General features: G+C 37.1%; 1 protein-coding gene across 1 annotated transcript; it reads left to right on the top strand.

Annotated features, from left to right (window-relative positions):
• Nucleotides 1-9275: 9275 nt before the first annotated feature.
• On the top strand, nucleotides 9276-21525 carry LOC128559857 (KAT8 regulatory NSL complex subunit 1-like). Its single transcript, XM_053552628.1, is given in 9 exon segments — nucleotides 9276-10196; nucleotides 10994-11572; nucleotides 11574-11752; nucleotides 13997-14102; nucleotides 15539-15639; nucleotides 16918-17034; nucleotides 18603-18864; nucleotides 20026-20083; nucleotides 20517-21525. Coding segments are annotated over 9 exon segments (2895 nt in total). The 5' UTR covers nucleotides 9276-9324; the 3' UTR covers nucleotides 21138-21525.

A 21525-nucleotide genomic window follows, 5' to 3' on the forward strand; every position in this document is an offset into this window, starting at 1 on the left:
TGAACCTAACAGACATTTTAACAAAATTCTTTAATGGCTGATGTATGCCATTCCGTCTTTCCGCTAATTTTGGGCGCCGATTTATAACGTAAATATCGACTTTTCGCTCAGCGCCCCCACTAATTATCATGTTTTCAATCCACGCTCCCGCCCTTTCTTATTCCTAGTATTAGTTTAGATTTAATATGTAAATCGTTGGGGGAGTCGAGCGAAAACTGGCTGATCAGCGGGCTCCGAGCAAGGAGTTGAGGTTTGAAAGGCATAACATTGGTGGGCACCCGGGCACCCAGCCGCTTTACATCTTGAATCTCACTCAACGCCAGCACCCCAAACCCCCACCCACCCCCCACCCCCCCTTCATCCCCATAATCGTGTTTTCGCTCCGCACATGTTATCGAATTTTTGCTCGCTAAACACTCCGCGTTTAACTTTTTTAATTCTCGTGTTTTCGCTCGACGGGGTCGCGTGGCGAATTGGTGAAATGGTATAAATCAGCCACCGTAAAATCTTCCATTTCTCTGTTATGAGTGTTAACTGAATCTTAAATCTAATAATACAAGTAAAATATTGGGATGGTGTAAAAAGATCACTTCCAGACTAAGATCATTTTACTTGTAATACTGATCGCTTAATAATCGAATATTATTCGCATGCCATAATCATAGTAGATTACAACAAGACTGATAATAAATATATATATATATATATATATATATATATATATATATATATATATATATATATATATATATATATATATATCATACGGATGCTCATAGCATTATACTGGTACTCAAAAACGTTGAAATTGACCTGAAATATTTAGTAACGGCGTTTAACCAAACGCATACGCACGCACAAACGAACGCAAGCACACATATCTTCTTGCAAACCTTACCGTCCACTGATCCCACTGAGAATGTTTTGAAGCACGTTTTTCATTTTTCAACGAAATCCTAGGACATATCAAATTTCAGCATTTATCAGTTTTCAACAAACTTTTTCATAAAAAATAATGTTAAAATATTGTCGCCGTAACTTTTAACATAAAAAGGTCGACTTCTAGAGTCAGTTTTTTAACGGTATAAAGATTTATGATCATATATACAGACACAACAACAAAGTCTACATTTCTGAAGACTTTTCTCTAGCTGTACTTGTTGAGCGCCAAAAAAAAACACCTGTGCCATGTGAGTGCCGTTTTGAAATCCCATACCATCTTTAAACACGAGTCATTCTTTAAATATAACAAATTAAGTCTTGAAATTTGAACTGGTTATTGTAGGAAGACATGACTATACGATACTTATCAAAAATGAATACATTTGGAGTATTTACTGAGTATTTTACGTGTTTTTTTTTGACATTTGACATTTTTGAGTCAAACGTTCACGTTTACCTCGCCGTATTTTGTTTATCTCAAGATGGAATGTTGTGACACTCACAAAACATAGTCACCAATTATACATCAGGGCGCAGATATCTTTCATTTTAAGAAAAGTTTTGAATTACCGGAGATACAATAAGAAATACTTAAACCACCGCTCCTCCAAAATCGCTTATCGAGCGCTGTATGTGTGAGTGCCACCTGTACTTGGGAGCGCCGGTACCAGGGTGTGGACACGTCCGTACTTATTATTTTGTTTTTTAATGATTTCTTCATAAAGTAGACATTAATTATATAGCGCCATTTGGTGTTACGCCAAAATCTCAGTTGAAACGTCATTTGTTAGAATCGTGTCTTTTCTTTCACATTTGATGAATATAAATCGGTCACTTTAAAACTGAAAATATTTATTTCAGGGGACGCAAGCTTCAGTTGAATGGATTAGTCGTATTTTTGTCGAGGGATGGTGTAAAAAGATCACTTCCAGACTAAGATCATTTTACTTGTAATAGTGATCGCTTAATAATCGAATATTATTCGCATGCCATAATCATAGTAGATTACAACAAGACTGATAATAAATATATTTCTGCATTTTTCACCTTTTTTTTGACGAACCCAATTTCATAGAGACAAAAGCCAGTTAATTCTACAGATTTTCACAGAGGAATGATGTTAAAATTATCATAATGGCCATAGGATATAGACTGTCTCAGTTCGTTACATTCAATTATAAAATGTAAAAAAGATATGTCATAGTCTAGGAGCTAGTCCATAATCATAATACAGTATCCACAAAAAAGCGAACGCTTTGCCGGAAATGCACACATATCAAATAAACTCTTTAAAGTTGAGAAATAGAGGATATTACATGAGTGTCTTTTCATATTGAATTTATTAAACGAGTTGAATACAATTATATAATGCGAGGCTCTGCCGAGCATTTAATCAATTTTATTCAACGAGTTTAATAAATTCAATGTGGAAAGTCACAAATGTAATATTCTTTTTATCACATGATATTTTTTTCTGCCGAAACATCAAAAAATCTTCTTTCTTTAGCTATTAAAACAAGTCAAAACAGCACATCATATGTTTGAAATTCCAGTTTTTGTTCAGTAATAAGGGCTTGTAAAAGTTACATAATTACCTTCAATACTATATTTGTCCTGAATCATCCTTTAATTAATTAGAAAACTTAATTTGTATTGTTATAGCTTTTGAAAATGTCGATAGCCGCTTGACCCGGGAGTCGAAGATTCGAGTCCAACTGAGGTCACGATCGAGCCTAATCATAATTCACCAGTACTGGTCTTTCCAGGGAGAGGACTCAAGAGTGTACGATCAATACTTCTACTACTACTACTACTACTACTACTACCACCAGTACTCTGCTACTGCTTCTGCTGCTGCTGCTGCTGCTGCTGGTACTACTACTACTACTACTTCTACTACTATTACTACTGCTGCTGCTGTTATTACTACTACTACTACTGCTACTTTTACTACTACAGCTGCTACTGTTACTGCTACTGCTAGTACTACTGCTACTGCTTCTGCTACTACACTGCTACTGCTGCTGCTGCTGTTGCTGTTACTACTGCTACTGCTACTACTTCTACTGCTACCGCTCTTACTACTCTGCAACTGCTGCTGCTTCTACTGCTGCTGCCACTGCTACTGCTGCTACTACTACTACTGCTACTGCTACTGCTACTGCTACGGCTACTTCTACTACTACTGCTGCTGCTGTTATTGCTACTGCTAGTGACTATTTTTAGTGACATACATCGTCACAGATAGCTACGTGAAATATTTTTTGTGCAGGCTTCTACAGTGAGTGTATTTGGTCATATGCATCGTCACAGGTAGCCGCGTGAAATGTCATCAGTGCATGCTTTTACAATATACATATGTTTTTACATACATAGCCGCGTGATATATCATCCGTGCATGCTTCCACAATGATATATCTACTACTCTGCTACTGCTACTACTGATACTGCTACTACTGATACTGCTACTATTGGTACTACTCTGCTACTGCTGCTGCTACTGCTACAACTCTGCTGCTGCTACTACTACTACTACTACTACTACTGCTACTGCTACTGCTATTGCTACTACTATTGCTGCTGCTGCTACTGCTACTACTACCACTGGTACTTCTCTTCTGCTACTGCTGCTACTACTACTGCTACTACAACTGCTTGTACTGCTACTGCTGCTGCTGCTACTGCTACTACTGTTACTACTACTGCTACTACCCTGCTGCTGCTGCTACTACTACTGCTTCTACAACTGCTAGTATTGCTACTGCTGCTTCTGCTGCTGCTACTGCTACTACTGTTACTACTACTGCTACTATTCTGCTGCTGCTGCTACTACTACTGCTACTACAACTGCTAGTACTGTTACTGCTGCTGCTACTGCTACAGCAACTACTGCTACTACTCTGCTGCTGCTGCTGCTGCTGCTAGTACTACTACTACTGCTACTACTCTGCTACTTCTACTGCTACTACTCTGCTACTACAACTGCTACTACTACTGCTACTACAACTGCTAGTACTGTTACTGCTGCTGCTGCTGCTGCTACTACTACTACTACTGCTACTACTGTTACTACTACTGCTACTACTCTGCTGCTGCTGCTACTACTACTGCTACTACTCTGCTGCTGCTGCTGCTGCTGCTGCTGCTGCTACTAATGTTACTACTCTGCTGCTGCTGCTGCTACTGCTACTGCTACTACTCTGCTGCTGCTGCTGCTGCTGCTATTTCTGCTACTACTACTGCTACTGCTGCCGCTGCTGCTGCTACTACTACTGCTACTACCACTGCTACTTCTGCTGCTGCTGCTACTACTACTGCTACTACTCTGCTTCTTCTACTGCTACTACAGTTACTACTACTGCTACTACTCTGCTGCTGCTGCTGCTGCTACTACTATTGCTACTACTCTGTTGTTGCTACTGCTACTACTACCACTGGTACTTCTCTTCTGCTACTGCTGCTACTACTACTGCTACTACAACTGCTAGTACTGCTACTGCTGCTGCTGGTGCTGCTGCTACTGCTACTGCTACTGCTACTGCTACTACTGCTACTACTACTGCTACTACTCTGCTACTGCTGCTACCACTACTGCTACTACAACTGCTAGTACTGCTACTGCTGCTGCTACTACTGCTACTACTGTTACTACTACTACTGCTACTACTCTGCTGCTGCTGCTGCTGCTACTACTACTACTCTGCTGCTGCTGCTGCTGCTACTACTGCTACTACTGTTACTACTACTGCTACTACTCTGCTGCTACTACTACTGCTACTACTCTTCTGCTGCTGCTACTACTACTGCTACTACTCTGCTGCTGCTGCTGCTGCTACTACTACTACTCTGCTGCTGCTGCTGCTGCTACTGCTGCTACTACTGTTACTACTACTGCTACTACTCTGCTGCTACTACTACTGCTACTACTCTTCTGCTGCTGCTACTACTACTGCTACTACTCTGCTACTGCTGCTGCAGCTGCTGCTGCTACTGCTACTGCTACTGCTACCGCTTCTACTACTACTACTACTACTACTACTACTGCTGCTGCTGCTGCTGCTGCTGCTGCTGCTGCTACTGCTATTACTACTACTGCTACTACTTCTGCTACTGCTGCAACTACTACTATATACAAAATGGTTACTGTCAAATGCTAAATTTTATACAAACTAATTCTTATAGTCAAATGATAAATGGTAATTCTCAAATTATTGAGCTTTATACATATATGATCATATTTTTTTTCAACTAATGAATGTCACTTTACTCCTTTGAAAAAAATCTACCTTACTGATTTGAAGCAGTAATATGTTGCACCTATTATGGGGACATGGAACCGTACCTTTTTGCTGTAAAATGCTTACTAAAATATCACATAGAGCGATGAACAATGAGTATATACTATATAAAGAATGCATTCATCCACTGATATTGTCAGCTATTTGCTCAGCAATAAGCATTTAGCGTTTATTGTTTCAACAGTTAGCATTTACCATTGACAATTACCGTTTGACAGCCAATATATGATTCAAGCATTTGGTAAAAAGCATTTTTCATTAACGATTTGCCAATTAGAAAGGCGCATCGGCCTTCCACAGGCACATGTATATAGCATTTGGTATGTTGCATTATGAAAGGCCAGTGTACCATGGTAATGGCCAGTTGATAAATGCTCAATAATCAATGATAAAATCAACTACTTAATCCGAAATGGCATTTTTTAACGCTAAATGCCAAATACTTAATGCTCAATATTATATACATTGCATTTATTATTACATATTTGTCATTTTTTTGCATTACGTAATTAGAATATAGCATTAAAATATTTGCTGTTTAGCATTTGGCAATTAGCATGGTGCATCGGCCTTTCATTGTTATATATGTCACTCGTTTTCGAAATATTCTTATAAGGTATTTGGCAATTGACAATTAGCATGGCGCACAGGACTTCCATTGCAAGATAAGCAACACTTCCGTAGATAGGTCAGATGTTGTTATTGAGACATGGCTTTGGATAGGTTGAACAATTGTAGGAAACCCGTTAGATTCAATGAGGCATGAGCTGATTGGAAGAAAGGGTAATAATTAAGATAGAGTCAGATTCAAGCAATACAATATTTTATGTGAAACTTGGAATATTAGTATTTTACAAGTGTTTGACTGAATGTCTGACTTTTCAATTTGGCCTTTGCTAGACGTCTAGTAATAACACTCTATGACGGGGTAGGGGTAAGGAAATGGGTGAGTGATGATACGGGAATCTAAGACACAAATAGTAAAACAAATAAGGGGGGAGCGGGGAGGGGGCTGGGCAGTAAATTTGTAGGGATGGAAAGGGAGAGTTAGGGAATATTGTCGGTAGTGATGATCATCGGATAATGAGTTACTATGGCCTTGATTGTAAAAGTCAAACAAAGAAATAGAACCCATGATCAATTAATAGGTATTCATTCGTTTTCTACTACTGCACGGTACAAAACACAGGAACGATGATAGGTTAATTTACTGCGGGCATATACAATTAATATATAATTGATAATACGAACAAAAACAACGCAGTAACCCTCTTTAAAAGAACTCGCGATAATGGATAATGTCACGGTGTTTCAACGGTAACTTAATTTTCTAACCGGTCTGTCATTCTCTATCAAATGCCTCACATTGAGCATGACCGTCAGGTGCGAGTTTCAAACCCGACATTCATTTTTTGCTTTTTTTTTTGCTAAATCTTTTTGTTCAGTCAAATATAAAAATTGATGCTAGTGGCCGTGCTCGGTTTTCGTTTTTCACTATATAAATACGAATGCTGAGTTCTAATCCTAGAGCCATCGTCTCACACATTACTGAAAAAAATGTGGATACGGACTATTCTATATTTACAGTTGCTTTTTAGAAATCAGCCTCGTTGCAACAAGACCGGGGAGCTATGTGCGGAACATTTTTCATATCACTCTCTCAGGAATACAATATCTACATAATGTCATATTACAAATGACAAAATCTTCACCACAAAAAATTAAAACCTATGACAAAAATAACATAGATAAATTCAAATTGATAATTTCTATTTCCGTTAATTTTGCATTTATGAAATCATCAGTTTTTTCTTGTGGTAATTCATTCAATCAAGAAAGTTATTTACCACTGAAATATTGTTAATTGAATCATGAAACATATCTAGCACTATTACGTTATACTTTGTAAATACATTGTATAATGGAAATGTTTAGCAAAAGTATGTGGTTCAATGTAATTTTCTGTTTATCCAGTTCTGAATTTGACAAATCTGGCCTCGATATTCAATGGAAACTGTGGAACATCAAATGAAATGTTTGCTTGACACCTCCTATTTATGTCTTGCGTTGCTTTTGATATGTTTCATTAAAATCCAGATCAGTTAAAGTTTTCGAAACTTTTGTGTTGATAATAAATTTTGTTTTTGGATACCAAGTAGTTTACTAGCATACTGTATAAGAATATTGTTACTGCAATGTGTGTTGTTTTACAACAATTTCTCTATAAGCACATCAACATATTATGTTTTATCAATGAATAACAAATATAAAACCAGATTTTAAATTGACAAAAATGATGAAATGAAGTTTTTTTTCTTCAATTAAATTTCAAAAAGAATGAAAGGTGAGTATTACCACTATTTTTCTAGGACAATTTGTTCAAAAGATATTAAAGAAGTAAATAATGCATTTTTTCTTTTCTTTTCAGTGTATTATAACAGACGTTATGTTATTATTATTTATATTTTTATTGTATTTGTATTTCGTGCCATTTATTTGATCTTGCTTATGTAACATTTTTTCCTTTTTTGCAACCAATAATAATCTTAAGTGATTGTTGCAGTGATTCAGGTATATGGCTATATATGCATTATCAACAGATACGTTATTTTGCCTAGGACAAGTGTCTGCAGCTGGAAATCAATTTTGATTTTGAAATTTCAGGCTTGTTGTCTCGTCAGCATGATGTCCCATTAAGAATCAGATAATGTGTATTTATGGCACTGGCCATCTGATAAGCTTGAAACCTGGTACATATGCGCATTAATGTTTAAAAGCAATTAATTAAGCCCCATAAGCGAATATTTAATCGATTGATCATTTACACCGTTTTGTGTACGCGTATCAAATACACCATTTACTATATCCCTCACACGATCAAGGAAACTTGAAAGCGACATTTTATGATAACTGTTTTCAAGATTTCAAAATTTTATTTCAACTGACCTATGGTGGCCTCTGGATATAGACGATTATGTACAGGAAAATGTAACACCTGATTTCATTGGTCAGTGAATTTGGTGCATTCTGGTATTTTGTCCGAGGGTCATACTAATTCAGTTGTCTTAAAGCTAAATAATATGTCTTTAAATCAATTCAATTTAGTACGACCCAGGGTCATACTAATTGGAATATGTCCGACCCTGGGTCGTACTAAAGATGGCGGCTGTAATTGAGGGTCATACTAAATCGGAATTGTCTTAAAGCTTATTAGAATATGTCCGACCCAGGGTCATACTAATTGGAATATGTCCGACCCAGGGTCGTACTAAAGATGGCTGCTGTAATTGAGGGTCATACTAATTCGGAATTGTCTTAAAGCTAATTGGAATATGTCCGACCCAGGGTCATACTAATTGTAAATATGTCCGACCCAGGGTCATACTAATTGGAATATGTCCGACCCAGGGTCGTACTAAAGATGGCTGCTGTAATTGAGGGTCATACTAATTCCGAATTGTCTTAAAGCTAATTGGAATATGTCCGACCCAGGGTCATACTAATTGGAATATGTTCGACCCAGGGTCGTACTAATTCGAATTGTCTTAAAGCTAAATAGATTTATCTTAATTCAGGGTCATACTAATTCCGAATTATCTTAAAGCTAATTGGAATATGTCTGACCCAGGGTCATACTAATTAGAATATGTCCGACCCAGGGTCGTACTAATTCGAATTGTCTTAAAGCTAAATAGATTTATCTTAATTCAGGGTCATACTATTTCGGAATTAGCTTAAAGCTAATGTCTGACCCAGGGTCATACTAATTGGAATATGTCCGACCCAGGGTCGTACTAATTCGAATTGTCTTAAAGCTAAATAGATTTGTCTTAATTCAGGGTCGTACTAAATCGATTTAGTATCATACAAATTGAAATTGTCTGACCCAGGGTCGTACTAAATGAAATAGCTTTAAGCTATTTCTCAACCAGGGTCATACTAATTGGAATATGTCCGACCCTGGGTCGTACTAATTCGAATTGTCTTAAAGCTAAATCGGCATTTTCGACCCCAACGGTACGCCATAGTTAAGTCAGAAGTGAACAATAAAATTGACAATCATCTGAGAGCGTGTGATAAGAAAATGAATCAGCCCTCTCCAGAAATTGGATCAAATGGAACAGATCTACATGTTATAAAACAGAACCCAGTGTTAAAAGAAAATACTTTGAATGGACATTCAAGTAAACATAATGACTTGACAAAGCGGGTGAATTATACACATTCAAATTTGATTTATTCTAAAGTGCCAGATTCACAGAATACTGCCCTTGATTTAAGTAAAACTTCCAAAATGTGTTTAAATATTGGAACGGCCACTGCCCAGCAAACTGTTGCACATCCAAGTACGTCAAGAGAGCAACACTCCGCAAGTTTACATGTGAATAGTGGCGTGAAAACTCGTGTAGTTTCTGAAGAGACAAACAATGAGGTTAAGCCTGCAGATCTGAAAGAAATTACTAGAAAAGAATATCTTCTTGAGCGAAGGAGTCAGTTCCTCTTGAGGAGATTACGCAGGCTTCAAGGTAAACATCTTGAGTCACATGTAAAACTACAGCTGAAAGCCTTTGTTGATTTTCAGCATCACAATTTACAGTCTGCTGCATCGAAAGCCGCCCGACCGTTTGGTGATCTACCAAACACATTATTTAATAGTAGTGACGTTAAAAACTTGTCAACGTCAAATTTGGTAACTTTGGTTCGTAAACTCCAAGCTTCACAACCAAAGCATAACTTTGAATCAAATAAAAAGTCTGATGCACGAAAGAGTGTTCTTGTCATGGAGCAGAGTGTTTCCTCAGAGTCTGAAAGGAAATCTGGCCATCTACGGAGAAATTTGCGTCACTGGAATGACATTGTTGACTCGGATGTTACAGAGAGCAGTTCTGGTGGTGAAAGTTGTGAAGAATGGGAAGATTGCCCTCTGATGTCGGACAAAAATGTTCCGACGCCTTTGTAAGTATATATATTATATTCCCAGCCTGAAAGTTATTGAGATTAATATAATTCATATTTTGGCTTCTTACATTGAAGGGTGGCCTTGGGCAAGGCTTTTTATTGCAATATATCCAAGTCAACCCAGCTCCAGATTGGTACTTGAAAATTGCTGATTGTAAGATACCCAAGTGTCACTCAAAACTTGGGCTTTCTGAAGTTAATTGTTTCACAAAATGATGGCAATGTCAGTTACTTAGCAAGTTGAATATTTGAATGACTGATATATATATATATATATATATAAGGAAATTGTCATTCTAAAGGACCAGTTGGGGTATAATTTAATGCAGGAACATTGTTATTAAACTGTTAAAATCTTACAAGCCATGCCAATAACTGGAAGCATACATGTGCAGTAACCTGTTACTGGAATGCTGTACAGTGTGTATGACATCATCTTACTCTGTTTTGTTGCATTAAAAACTTAACTCTGATATTTGATATAATTAGAATTGCAGAGTACTAATTATTGCATTTAGGTATTATTCATAATATGCAACTTTCTAACTTAATCTAAGCGCAATGACATGCTTTACTTGGTAACTAGCACTCTTTAAGCATAGATTGTATTTTGGCATTTAGGCTATGCCCTCCTGCAAATATAGGTTTAATCATAATAATAACTTTAAAAGGCACACCAGTGTTATAGTTAACGAATGGTTTAAAAATGTGCAAGAACATCTACACTTGTATTCTTATATAGGGTTGGATGTTTGGGTTCTTTTTGAAAAAATAAGAAGGCTTTTGTATTACAGATATAAGCGTGCGGAGTGGAAATGGTCTGTTGATCGAGCGGCTATAATGGCAAGATGGACTTGGTTGCAAGCGCAAGTGTCTGATCTCGAGTATCGTATTCGGCAACAGAGTGAAATCTACAAAACTATAAGAACGAGTAAGGGTGTGGTTACCTTGTCTGACCCACCCTTGTCAGTTGGACCAAGTGGGGATGCTGGCTCAAAAAGGGCTCAGGAAATGTCCCCAGCAAATGTAGCAACTTTAATGATCAGTGTGAATAAGCAAGCTTCTAGGTTGTCCCAATCTCTTGGAAATAGTCTTTCACCCGCTCCAGCAGCGGGGCTTGGTACTTTGAACAAGGATTCTTCTAAGTCGCTGAATGGCATTGTGGATGTTTCCAACCAAGACTCATCAAGTTCTGCACATTCTCAGCAGTCATGTACTCCAGTTAATGGAAAGGCATTGAGTGATTGTTCTAGTGCAAATATGTCCCCAGTGTTGGGTCAGCCATTAGATGCTTCATGTGTATCAGCTCGCTGTAGACCAGTGAGGTTTTATAGAAAACGTAAACTCCTTCACACAGCTGGATTACATCAAGTGAACCAAAGCAGCGCGCTTATCTAGTGTGAAATGTCAATGTTACCCGCCTGTGATGCCATGTCCCATGTGTGGGGGACGATATAATAATGTGCAAAAACTTGATGCAGAGTGTATGCCTATCATGGAGAAGGTGCCGCTGTTGGATCCAGCTTTTCATCCAGTTTTGTCATTCCCACAAGGTATAAAAATGTTTTGAAGTTACAAATTTACCAGTATTTATGCCCGCCTTAGGAGGGGTATATTGTTTTGCAGATGTTGGTCGGTCCGTAGACCAGTTGGTTTCCAGATGATAACTCAAGAACGCTTGGGCCTATGATCATGGAAGTTGAAAGGGAGGTTGGTCATGACCAGCAGATGTCCCTTACAGATTTTGAGGTCAGTACGTCAAAGGTCAAGGTTACATTGACCAGGAACAGTTAAAGGGTTTCTGGTAACTCAAGAATGCTTCCAAGGACCTAAAATAGTGAAAACAGATAGGGAGGTTGGTCATGACCAGTAAATGACCCCTATTGATTTTGAGGTCAGTTAGTTGAATGTCACAGTGACCTGGAACAGTGAAACTGTTTCCGGACGATAACTTGAGAACACTTGAGGTCAGGATCAAGAAACTTAATAGAGAGGTTGATCATGACCAACAGATGGCCCCTATTGCTTTTGAGGCCAGTAGGTAAGGTCGAGGCCAGTAGGTCAAGGTCACAGTGACCTGGAACAGTTAAACTGTTTCCTGACGATAACTTGAGAACGCTTGGGCCTAGGGTTACAAAACTTAATTGGGAGGTTGATCATGACCAGCAGATATGCCGTATTGATTTTGAAGTCAGCAGGTCAAAGACCAAGGTCGCAATGACCCGGAACAGTTGAACTGTTTCCGGACGATAACTTGGAACGCTTAGGTTAGGATCATGAAAATTAATGGGGAGGTTGGTCATGACCAGTAGATGACCCCTATTGATTTTGAGGTTATTAGGTCAAAGGTCAAGGCCACAGTGACCCAGAACAGTTAAACCGTTTCCGGACGATAACTTGAGAACGCTTGGGTCTAGGATCACGAAACTTAATAGGGAGGTTGATCATGACCAGCAGATGACCCCTACTGATTTTGACGTCATTAGGTCAAAGGTCAAGGTCACATTGACCCAGAACAGTAGAAGGTACTAGAACTTTTTTCCAAATAACTAAAGAATGCTTTGGCCTAAGATCACATTTGATACGGAGATCACATATGACTGGTAAATGACCCATAATTATTGATTTGAGGTAAGTATGTCGAACATCTAGTGCACAGTGATAAAATAATTTCTGTTCCTTGTGCAGTTACTGAATGCATCAAGGAGGGCATTTCGTGTTCTATGAGCTCTTGTCTACTTGATCTTCGTAAATCTGTCAGAATGCTTGTCTTGATTAAACCAAGGTCACTAGGCGAGATAATAATGAAAAAATAAACATTGTTACAATGCAACTCTCTGAAGGCTACATTTTCTGCTTGATCTTAATAAACTTTCTGAATGAAATCTAGGTTCAAAGTCTGGTTACCTAAGGTCTTAAACTTGGTCAGTGTGTAAAATCATAGAAAAAGCTTGTTGACAATAGAGGTTTATCTTAGAATGTTTATGTCTGTGAAATCTAGTACATCTTTGAAACTGGGTTACAGTTTTTATAGACAGTATTAAAAAGATGGAGCCAGATAATAGAAAATCATTGCTAACACTAATGGTCACATCCTACATACAAGTCAGTCTGTTTTTCTTTGTAAAATCTAGGTCAAGAGTTGAAACCGGATTATTAAAGATCAGAAACTTGGTCCTAGGGTCAAATCATAGAAAAACCTTGGAACACCCCCAGGGACTCACACATTTATGTGGGGGGGGGGGGCATATAGTAGTGCTGCTGTCCGTACATCCTTCTATCCCTAAATCTTGTGTGTCCAACTCCTCCCCCACTCACGCCAGTAATCTCCAGAATCACAAACTTTGGTTATGTATGTAAATGCTTCTGCTCTGACTTCCGGTTATGATGGTTTTAATGTAAAAACAGACATAGGTAAGAAATTCTTACGTTTTCTTTCTAATATAACTGCAAATGAAAAATAAGTGATGCTGTTTGATGCATGGTTGAACAAGGATTGCATACATGTATACAAGATTTTTCGTGCGGCGACCAACTGTTGTTTTCTTCCTGTCAGCTTTAGAAGTTGTACGATTGATGACTTGGACAGTATTAAAGTCAGGTTGTTGAAAAACTTAGGTTAATGTTCTGTTTATTCTAATGAATACTGCGTCAAATTAAATACTAGATATATGGGGTAAGAACTATGTCAGATGAACATTCTGGGCCCTCTATTTCATCAACTGCATGAACTAACAAAGAACTGTAACTCTGTTTAGTAGATTTATGTTTCATACTAGGACACTTCTTTCATTTAGAAATAGCCTTGCCACTGCACTTTGAAGCACTTTTGAAGAGTGGAGAATGGCAGTCTTCAAAGTCACAACCAAAAGTCACCATGAGGGCCATTGCTGCAGAAAAAAGGTGGGTTTTTGTTTTTCATGTCAATAAAGAGCAAGTCATATTTATAAGCCATATTTGTGTGCTTGATTTGAAATGAGATAAAGCCCAGTATTGATACAGGCCGATATTGTGTCTCTGTCACTCACTGTTGACACAGACTCAGAGGTAAACTTTGGTTCCAGTTTTAGCTCGTGTATTTGAAAACATTTGATCAATATTTAATAATGTTGTCGCCCATTTTTTGGCGTTGGCATCACAAAAGTTTTGCATGTAAGCAGGTATCTTAAAAACTACCTGCCCAAATGCTTTCAGACTTTGCACATGTATGTTTTCGGCATCAATAAGTGTAAATTTTCTCTTTGCAAGTACAGCCTATTTAACTTGTCAAGGTATCTGTCGCTAGCTACCAGCAATTAATTTTATCTGGTAGTATCATATGATTACGAAAGTACATGATTTGCTTGTCAGTTAAAGCCTGGTTGGGAATTTCAATAGCTATATTGGGAGAAAAATGCAGTTAGAAACAAGAGTATTACTGGATACATTTAGTATAATAAAAATTACTGTGAAAAATTAATAATGCTTTACTTGACATGCTTGTATATATTGGTCCCTGTAGAAGGCTTCCGGCTGTCAATTTTAGTGTTTACTTTTGTTTCCAGGCACAGCGTTTGTTTTTCTATGTCACTTTAACAGTTTGTTATAGAGTAAAATCTTATATTGACTTCAAATAAGCCTGGGAGTTTTTCAGGACAGTGGACTGGTCCTGATTTAAGGATTTTGATTGTCAGAATTTCCTATAAACATAAATCTACAGGGAAAAGGCATTTCAGGCTTAATAATAATAGTTTTTCAAGGCCTCATTTTAAACTGAGGTCAGTATAGTCTGACATTATTGGTTAGATGAAAGGGTAAGCTTGGTTAGATACCAAGGAAAAGGTCAGATAATTGTTTAAACATTGGTTATTGTTATATATGCTATTAATCTAGTATTGAAAATTATTCACAATTCCTTCATTCGAGATAATTTTTTGACATTAGTTATACAGTATTAATCCATAGAAGAATATGTGCATATTTCTCACTGCATAACTTACATACTTGTTCCACTTAATGAGGCATAGCTGGAGATCTACATTGTAGAGTTCTTAAATTGTTTGAACTTGAAAATAACAATGTGATGATATGATGATGTAAGAAATGACATCAGACAGCTGATATATGAAAGTAATATGTCAGTAATAATATTAGAAAAATATGTTTTGGGTTCCATAGTTACATATCAGACTTCATAATGAGTATGTAATTATTACAAATGTATCAATGAGCTGTTTAGTAGATAAAGTTGCTAATTGTTTAAAACAAGTTGTGTTTTCATTCTTCAGGTCAAACTGGGCGTTTGCATCGTGTAATCAATGTCTAAATTTATTTTACAAGTATTTATTTGATGTTTGCAGACGACAGAAGTTATTAAATGCCCAGATAAAAGAGCAGTCAAGAAAGAACAATCGCAAGAAGTATAACAAGACTGCGGCAGCTGTCCTTCTAACATCAGCCAGTAAGTTGTCATGTGATAAGCATTGAAACACCTTACCATTCAGTTTCAGTAGTAGAAAATTATAACCACAGAGCTCTATTTTTTAAGCTCAGATAAATCAAAGATTCGGTGTGAGTTATTGGTATTCTAGATGGATGATCTGGTGTCCATCGTCAAACATCCCTAAAACTACATATATTAGAATTGCAGCAAAATTGGTCACTTAGGATCCTGGTAAGGTCCTCTCACAAGTTTGTTAGTCCACTGCTGATGGAATGCCAGAGGGGACTATAAGAATGCCTTCCGTCCATCTGTCTGTCCGAAAATCTGGATCCTGCAATTAATCCAAAAGTTTTCAAGCTTGGGTTAAAAAATTGGTATGTGAATAGAGGGCATTGTGTAGATTATGCGTGTACATATTCTTGTAGGTTACAGTTCAAGGTCACAATTGAAGGTCAAGTAAAACTTGTTTCTGCTCCATAACTTTTATATGCATTGATGGATTATCCTAATGGTTCACATATATAAGAAACTTTGAAAGTCTTCTTCTCTGAATCAATAATAGCTAGATCTTGATATTTGGCATGTACTGTCTACTGTAATTGTTCAAATTATTGCCCTAGGTTAAAAAATTATGTGTGACATGTATATTATATACGTTAACATAGAAGAAACCTACCTCTGTACTTGTACCGTTACGTTATACAAACACACTTGAAGCCTTGTACACAGGTGAACGCTTAATGGTCAATGACTCGTTTTATTACTACACAGAAATGACATGTCCCCCATGATTAGACTGTGTCTCGCACATAACCCGTGGTTGTCGGTCGAAGGTCAAGGTCACCATTCAATCAATAACTTTTAGGTGCATTGGTGAATTACAAAATCTTTGTACTGCACACAAATGTACGCCATGATGAGACAATGTGTCACATACATGCTTTTAGGTCAAGGTTACTTTATATTCACTTTATTTGACAATCTTTGAAAAATAGGTGTCTGGAGGAGCAAAAATGTGAGATACTGTTGGACAGTTTGGGAAAAGTGAGAAATTTAAGGTTACATGCAAGTGTTATTATTTATGTACTTGACTGATTTTAAATTGTAGTTAATTTAAAAGAAATATGACAGGTTGAGTTAGGACTGACTTAAAGAGGACCAAAATCAAGCTTTTTATAATAAACATTTCACAGTGAGAAGAAATGTACGAGATGGTTCAAACTTTGTTTTTGTTGAAGAAGATAAAGCGTGTTTCTACTTGTGTAATGGCTATTAACAAGTTACTTTGAATTGTAGAATTACGCAGCAAATATGATGGTAAATCCCCACATAAGAAATCAAAGAAGGTTACTGCAGAAACTAGAATGCGTAGGAAGGAACTGAAGAGACGAAGAGCAGCACAACTAGCAGTTGGTAAGGATAAGAATTATTTCTATGCGTAGGAAGGAGAATATACTCTAGTTAATATGTTATTCTGACTTTCAAGTCACTCCATCTATACATCACAATACATGCCAATGAAAGGAAATACATAGCTCAGAGAGCATAAAATTTCCTCTTATGATATAAATATTTCTGCTTTTCACTATTATTTTTCTTCTTTCACTATTTTAGTAAGTGTTATTGATGCTTGTCTGGAGTATGTATTTAAGAACACTGAAGGCATTTCATAAAAAATTGCAGTCTGTTATCCACCCTGGCAGAATAAATTTTTATGTACATTTCAAAAAGTATTTCTACTAATCATATTTTTCATAACTTTTAATGAAAATTTGAAAAAAATGCTTATTTTGTCAAAGTTTTCAAGTTGACTTTAGGGGCCTATATCTTAGCTCATGAATATTGGACATAAATTTCATGCCTACCATCGTAAAGGTCATCCAATCAGCTTTCTTGTTACATAAATTATTTTAATATTCATTAGAATCTTGTAACTCGCATTTTGATTTGAAGAAGGTACCCAATGAGTGCAACGTCTCTTTAGTGCAATTATCGGCAGCTTGTTAGGAAGTGTCATGCTGCTGTGAATAAACAAAGCCTTGAGGCTCAGTGGGGTACACAGCTGGAAAACGATTTATTCAGCCATATGGGGCATTTTATGACCGTTTGAAGCATGTTTGATTTATTTCTGTACCTTTACAAATACTGATTTTATGGCCAAAAAAGTACAGTGACCCATGAAAATTAGGAAATTTCCTTATTATAGAAGCCTGATTAGCTTATCAGCTGTGGTTGCTACTACTATACAGAGCAATGATCATTTGACAAAGCCCTATTTAAGAGCATCAGTCAGATACACTGATTAAAGATCTTGATGTAATGAAAGAAAAGAGAACTAAACGCTTTTGTTGGAATCTTTTTTGCATTGTTCATATAGAGATAGACCCGAAAATCAACAATAGAAATACATTAAATAAAGTCTAGAAATTGATTTCTAAGTCCTTGAAATAACCAAAAAAGATTTTACAAATGTGCAATTTGTGCTAGTTTTCTTAATATCAATAACAGAAGTTTTGATATTTAATTTAAAGTTGTGTTCCGCAAATAATGGCAACTCTTGCCTTAGGCCAGTAGTATCTATTAGTTTACTTCTCTTGCAATTACAGGATTGAGTGGAAAATGAAAACGGTTTAAGACACAATATCATATCTTTTTGCACAACAAAAACATTTAGGATTTATTCATATGTGTTTGATTTAGCTTTTAAAACCTGCTTCTTATGACTTTGTCAGCTTACTTGTAAAAATTGACTTCTAACAAGCCGATAATAAAATGAAATATCAGTAAGTATTTTATAGTGCAGATAATACAGTTTTGCTTGTATCAGAATGTCACAATAGAAGCACTTTGTAATACAGAAAAGGTTGGATTAGTAAAGGTGCATTTATATTGATCTCTTATTTCCTATGTCTAGTTTATAGTGAATTTGTATGCCTATTTATCCATTTTCCATTATGTTAATTATTTTTGTGTGTGTTTAGCAGCTTTGAAGAAGTCTATGATCAATCAGGACACAGATATGGACAGTCTCAGTACGCTGAGTCAAACCCCGACTCATTCTCCGCAGATGAAAGATGGAACTCTGTCACACAGCGCATCGTCCAGCGCCTTGAAAGACCAGAAGGAGCATAGAAAGAAGAGGTTTGAGAATGCCTATGATATCAACAACATTGTTATCCCATACAGTATGGCTGCATCAACAAGAGTGGAAAAACTGCAGTATAAAGAGATTCAGACTCCGAAGTAAGTTCTTCTCTCAATAATTGATTTGCAAGGTTTCCCAACATATTTCAATAAAATTTAATCTGAAGTACATGTATTAAGGATTTTATATTTAGAACAAAACTTATGCAGATTGGCCTTTTGATGCTTGATGGCTTATTTTGATTGAAACCTGCAGTTGCTGATTGAAATAGAAACTTGGATATAAGAAAGTCCATAGTACTAGAGGCCTCCACTGCCCAGACTGAAAGCCCTGCCCCACTGGGTCTGAAAAGGTGGGCTTGTGGTCAAGGTATTGGCTGCTCAACCTGGGGGGTCATGGGTTCCAGCCCCACGATGCCTTCTCATATGACACCAATACTGGTTTTTCCAGGAATCAGACTCGTGGGGAGTTCAAATAAGCTTGAAGCTTTCATCACAAGCTAAAATAAATTAGTATAAACCAATTCTTCTATGTGTAGAAACGAGGCAGCTCGCTTGCAGAAGGTTTGTGGTTCTACCAGGGTGCCTATGCCTGAAATGATGTATGGAGGGGCACCTAGGGTTGTCCTCCATGAAAAGCTGAAAAGTCATTGAGCTATAATTGTGCCTGTGTGATAAGAAACCCAAGAGAAACAGTTCATAATACTGATTCAGAGGTTAACTTGAACCTCAATTACACTGACACTAGAATCTGATACCTTGAGTAGAGGTAAACACTTTTGCCGTCATGGCCAAGTGGTTAAAGTCGCTGAGTCACTTGCCTCTCACTGATGTGTGTTTGAAATCTTGCTTTGTGTTTAGAATTCTTCATGTGAGAAAGATCCTAAGCTGGCTTGTGGAAGGTCAGTTGTTCTATACAGCCAGGTTCCCACCCAGTCCATCCCTGAATGCCTAGAGGGACCTCTGGGTTATTCCTGTGATTTTTGATGAGGCAGTTTTCCAAAATGAAATGTATTGATGGTGTTTTAACAGTGAAAGAGAAAAAACTTCCCTGACATCAGATGTGTCTGAAATTTTCATTAAATGTCTTGATATAGTACAACATTAAGCCAGACAATAGTAAAGGTAGAAAATTCCGCTTCTAACAAGGGGTGAAATCATGAATTTACTTGATATGGAAATGTAAGAGCAGGTTGTTCCCCTTGAGTTAGTGCTCTCTTCTCATTATAATGATAAATTAATTTGTATGAATCATTTCAGATGGAGAGAACTTGGTCAGTCAGAGCAGGATACTGAGGAGCCACAGGCAGAACAAGAGGTAAACACAATAATACTTGTTTTTCTCAATTTCTCTGACCAATTGTATGGGTAGAAACTATATACAGAATATTGACCTCAAGTGTGGTATCTTTTGAGTAATATTTTTAGGTGTGAGGTATTATTTCCAAGGTGCACCTCCAGAAATCTTTGGCAAACCAGCTACGAAAGTTAAAATAGGATCCTTTAACATAGTAATGATTATTTGCCCAAGCAGCCATATTAGTCACATTTATCAGGGGAGATAAATTTTGCAAAAATCTGTACAAATTTCCTGTACTTGCTGTATATGCCATTTCACAAAATTTAAACTGACTTTAAATGTACAGACAGTTCTCACTTTGTTGTTTTATCGGTATGTAAATAGGTCAATTGAGTGGGAAGAAGTAAACAGAGTAAAATCTGGAACATACAAATCTGCTTTACTTTTTAAGGTGGAAGACATGACTGATGATACATTTGCTGACAGACATGAGACTATGGAAGCGGAGGAGAGAAAAAGATTCCGAAATTTCATTACATACCCTCCTGTACGCCGTGGACGGTTTTCTAGAGAAAGTGAGAGTAATACATTGGAAACATTCTCACCAGAGTGTAGTTTAAATGAAGCCTCTTTCCAGACAGATAGTGCTGGATGTTTGTCATACATTCACGAAGAAAGGCGACGAAGTGGGTCAACCTCACGTAGATCAAATACATTTGATGACAGTGTCAGAGAGTATGATAGCTACAATGATTATGAATATATGGAGCTATGGCCGGCAAGACAGTTCCCCATACCCGAGGATGTGTACGAAGAAATGAAAATTGAACAGAACAGAGTGAGTTCAACTAGAAATACATACAGACGTCCAAGAACTGTTAAAGTACAGGACGATCCTAGTATGGAATTTATCAGTCCCGACTTTGAACCATTGGATTCCGCAACTTTTGCTGCCTCGCCAGCACCAAGTGGAACGTCAACTTCAACTTGTGATGATGAAAACGATCCCGAATGGAATGAGAATAGAGGTGATAGAAGATCATCAATAAGTATGAAACATTCAAAGAGATGAAAAGAAGCATACAAAAAGTGTTGCCAAGGAATTTAAAAAAGTAAGGGCAGTGTTTGAGCATGTAAGGCTCAGCAAAGCAGTATTGGAGGAAGACAGGGCAGTAAGAAAACAAAGTGTTTAGAATATAAAGTTTGATTATAAGAACAAATCAAATAAGAGGAAAGTCAAGAAAGAGATTCAACAAGTTGAACTAGAAGTTTTTGCTTTCTAGGAAATTGTACTAAAATTCATCACTTATTGAAAGAATTATCAATATTTCGCGAAATAAAACAGAATGGGAAAAAGAAGAGAATGTATCTGAAGAAAAAATTACATGGATCAGGTTCTTTAAGGTACAATTAAAGAACAAACATTTGTAGTGCTAGACAAATTCTTGGAAAAAAAGAAA

This window comes from Mercenaria mercenaria, chromosome 10 (assembly GCF_021730395.1).
Source record: "Mercenaria mercenaria strain notata chromosome 10, MADL_Memer_1, whole genome shotgun sequence".
Classification (NCBI taxonomy): Eukaryota; Metazoa; Mollusca; class Bivalvia; order Venerida; family Veneridae; genus Mercenaria; species Mercenaria mercenaria.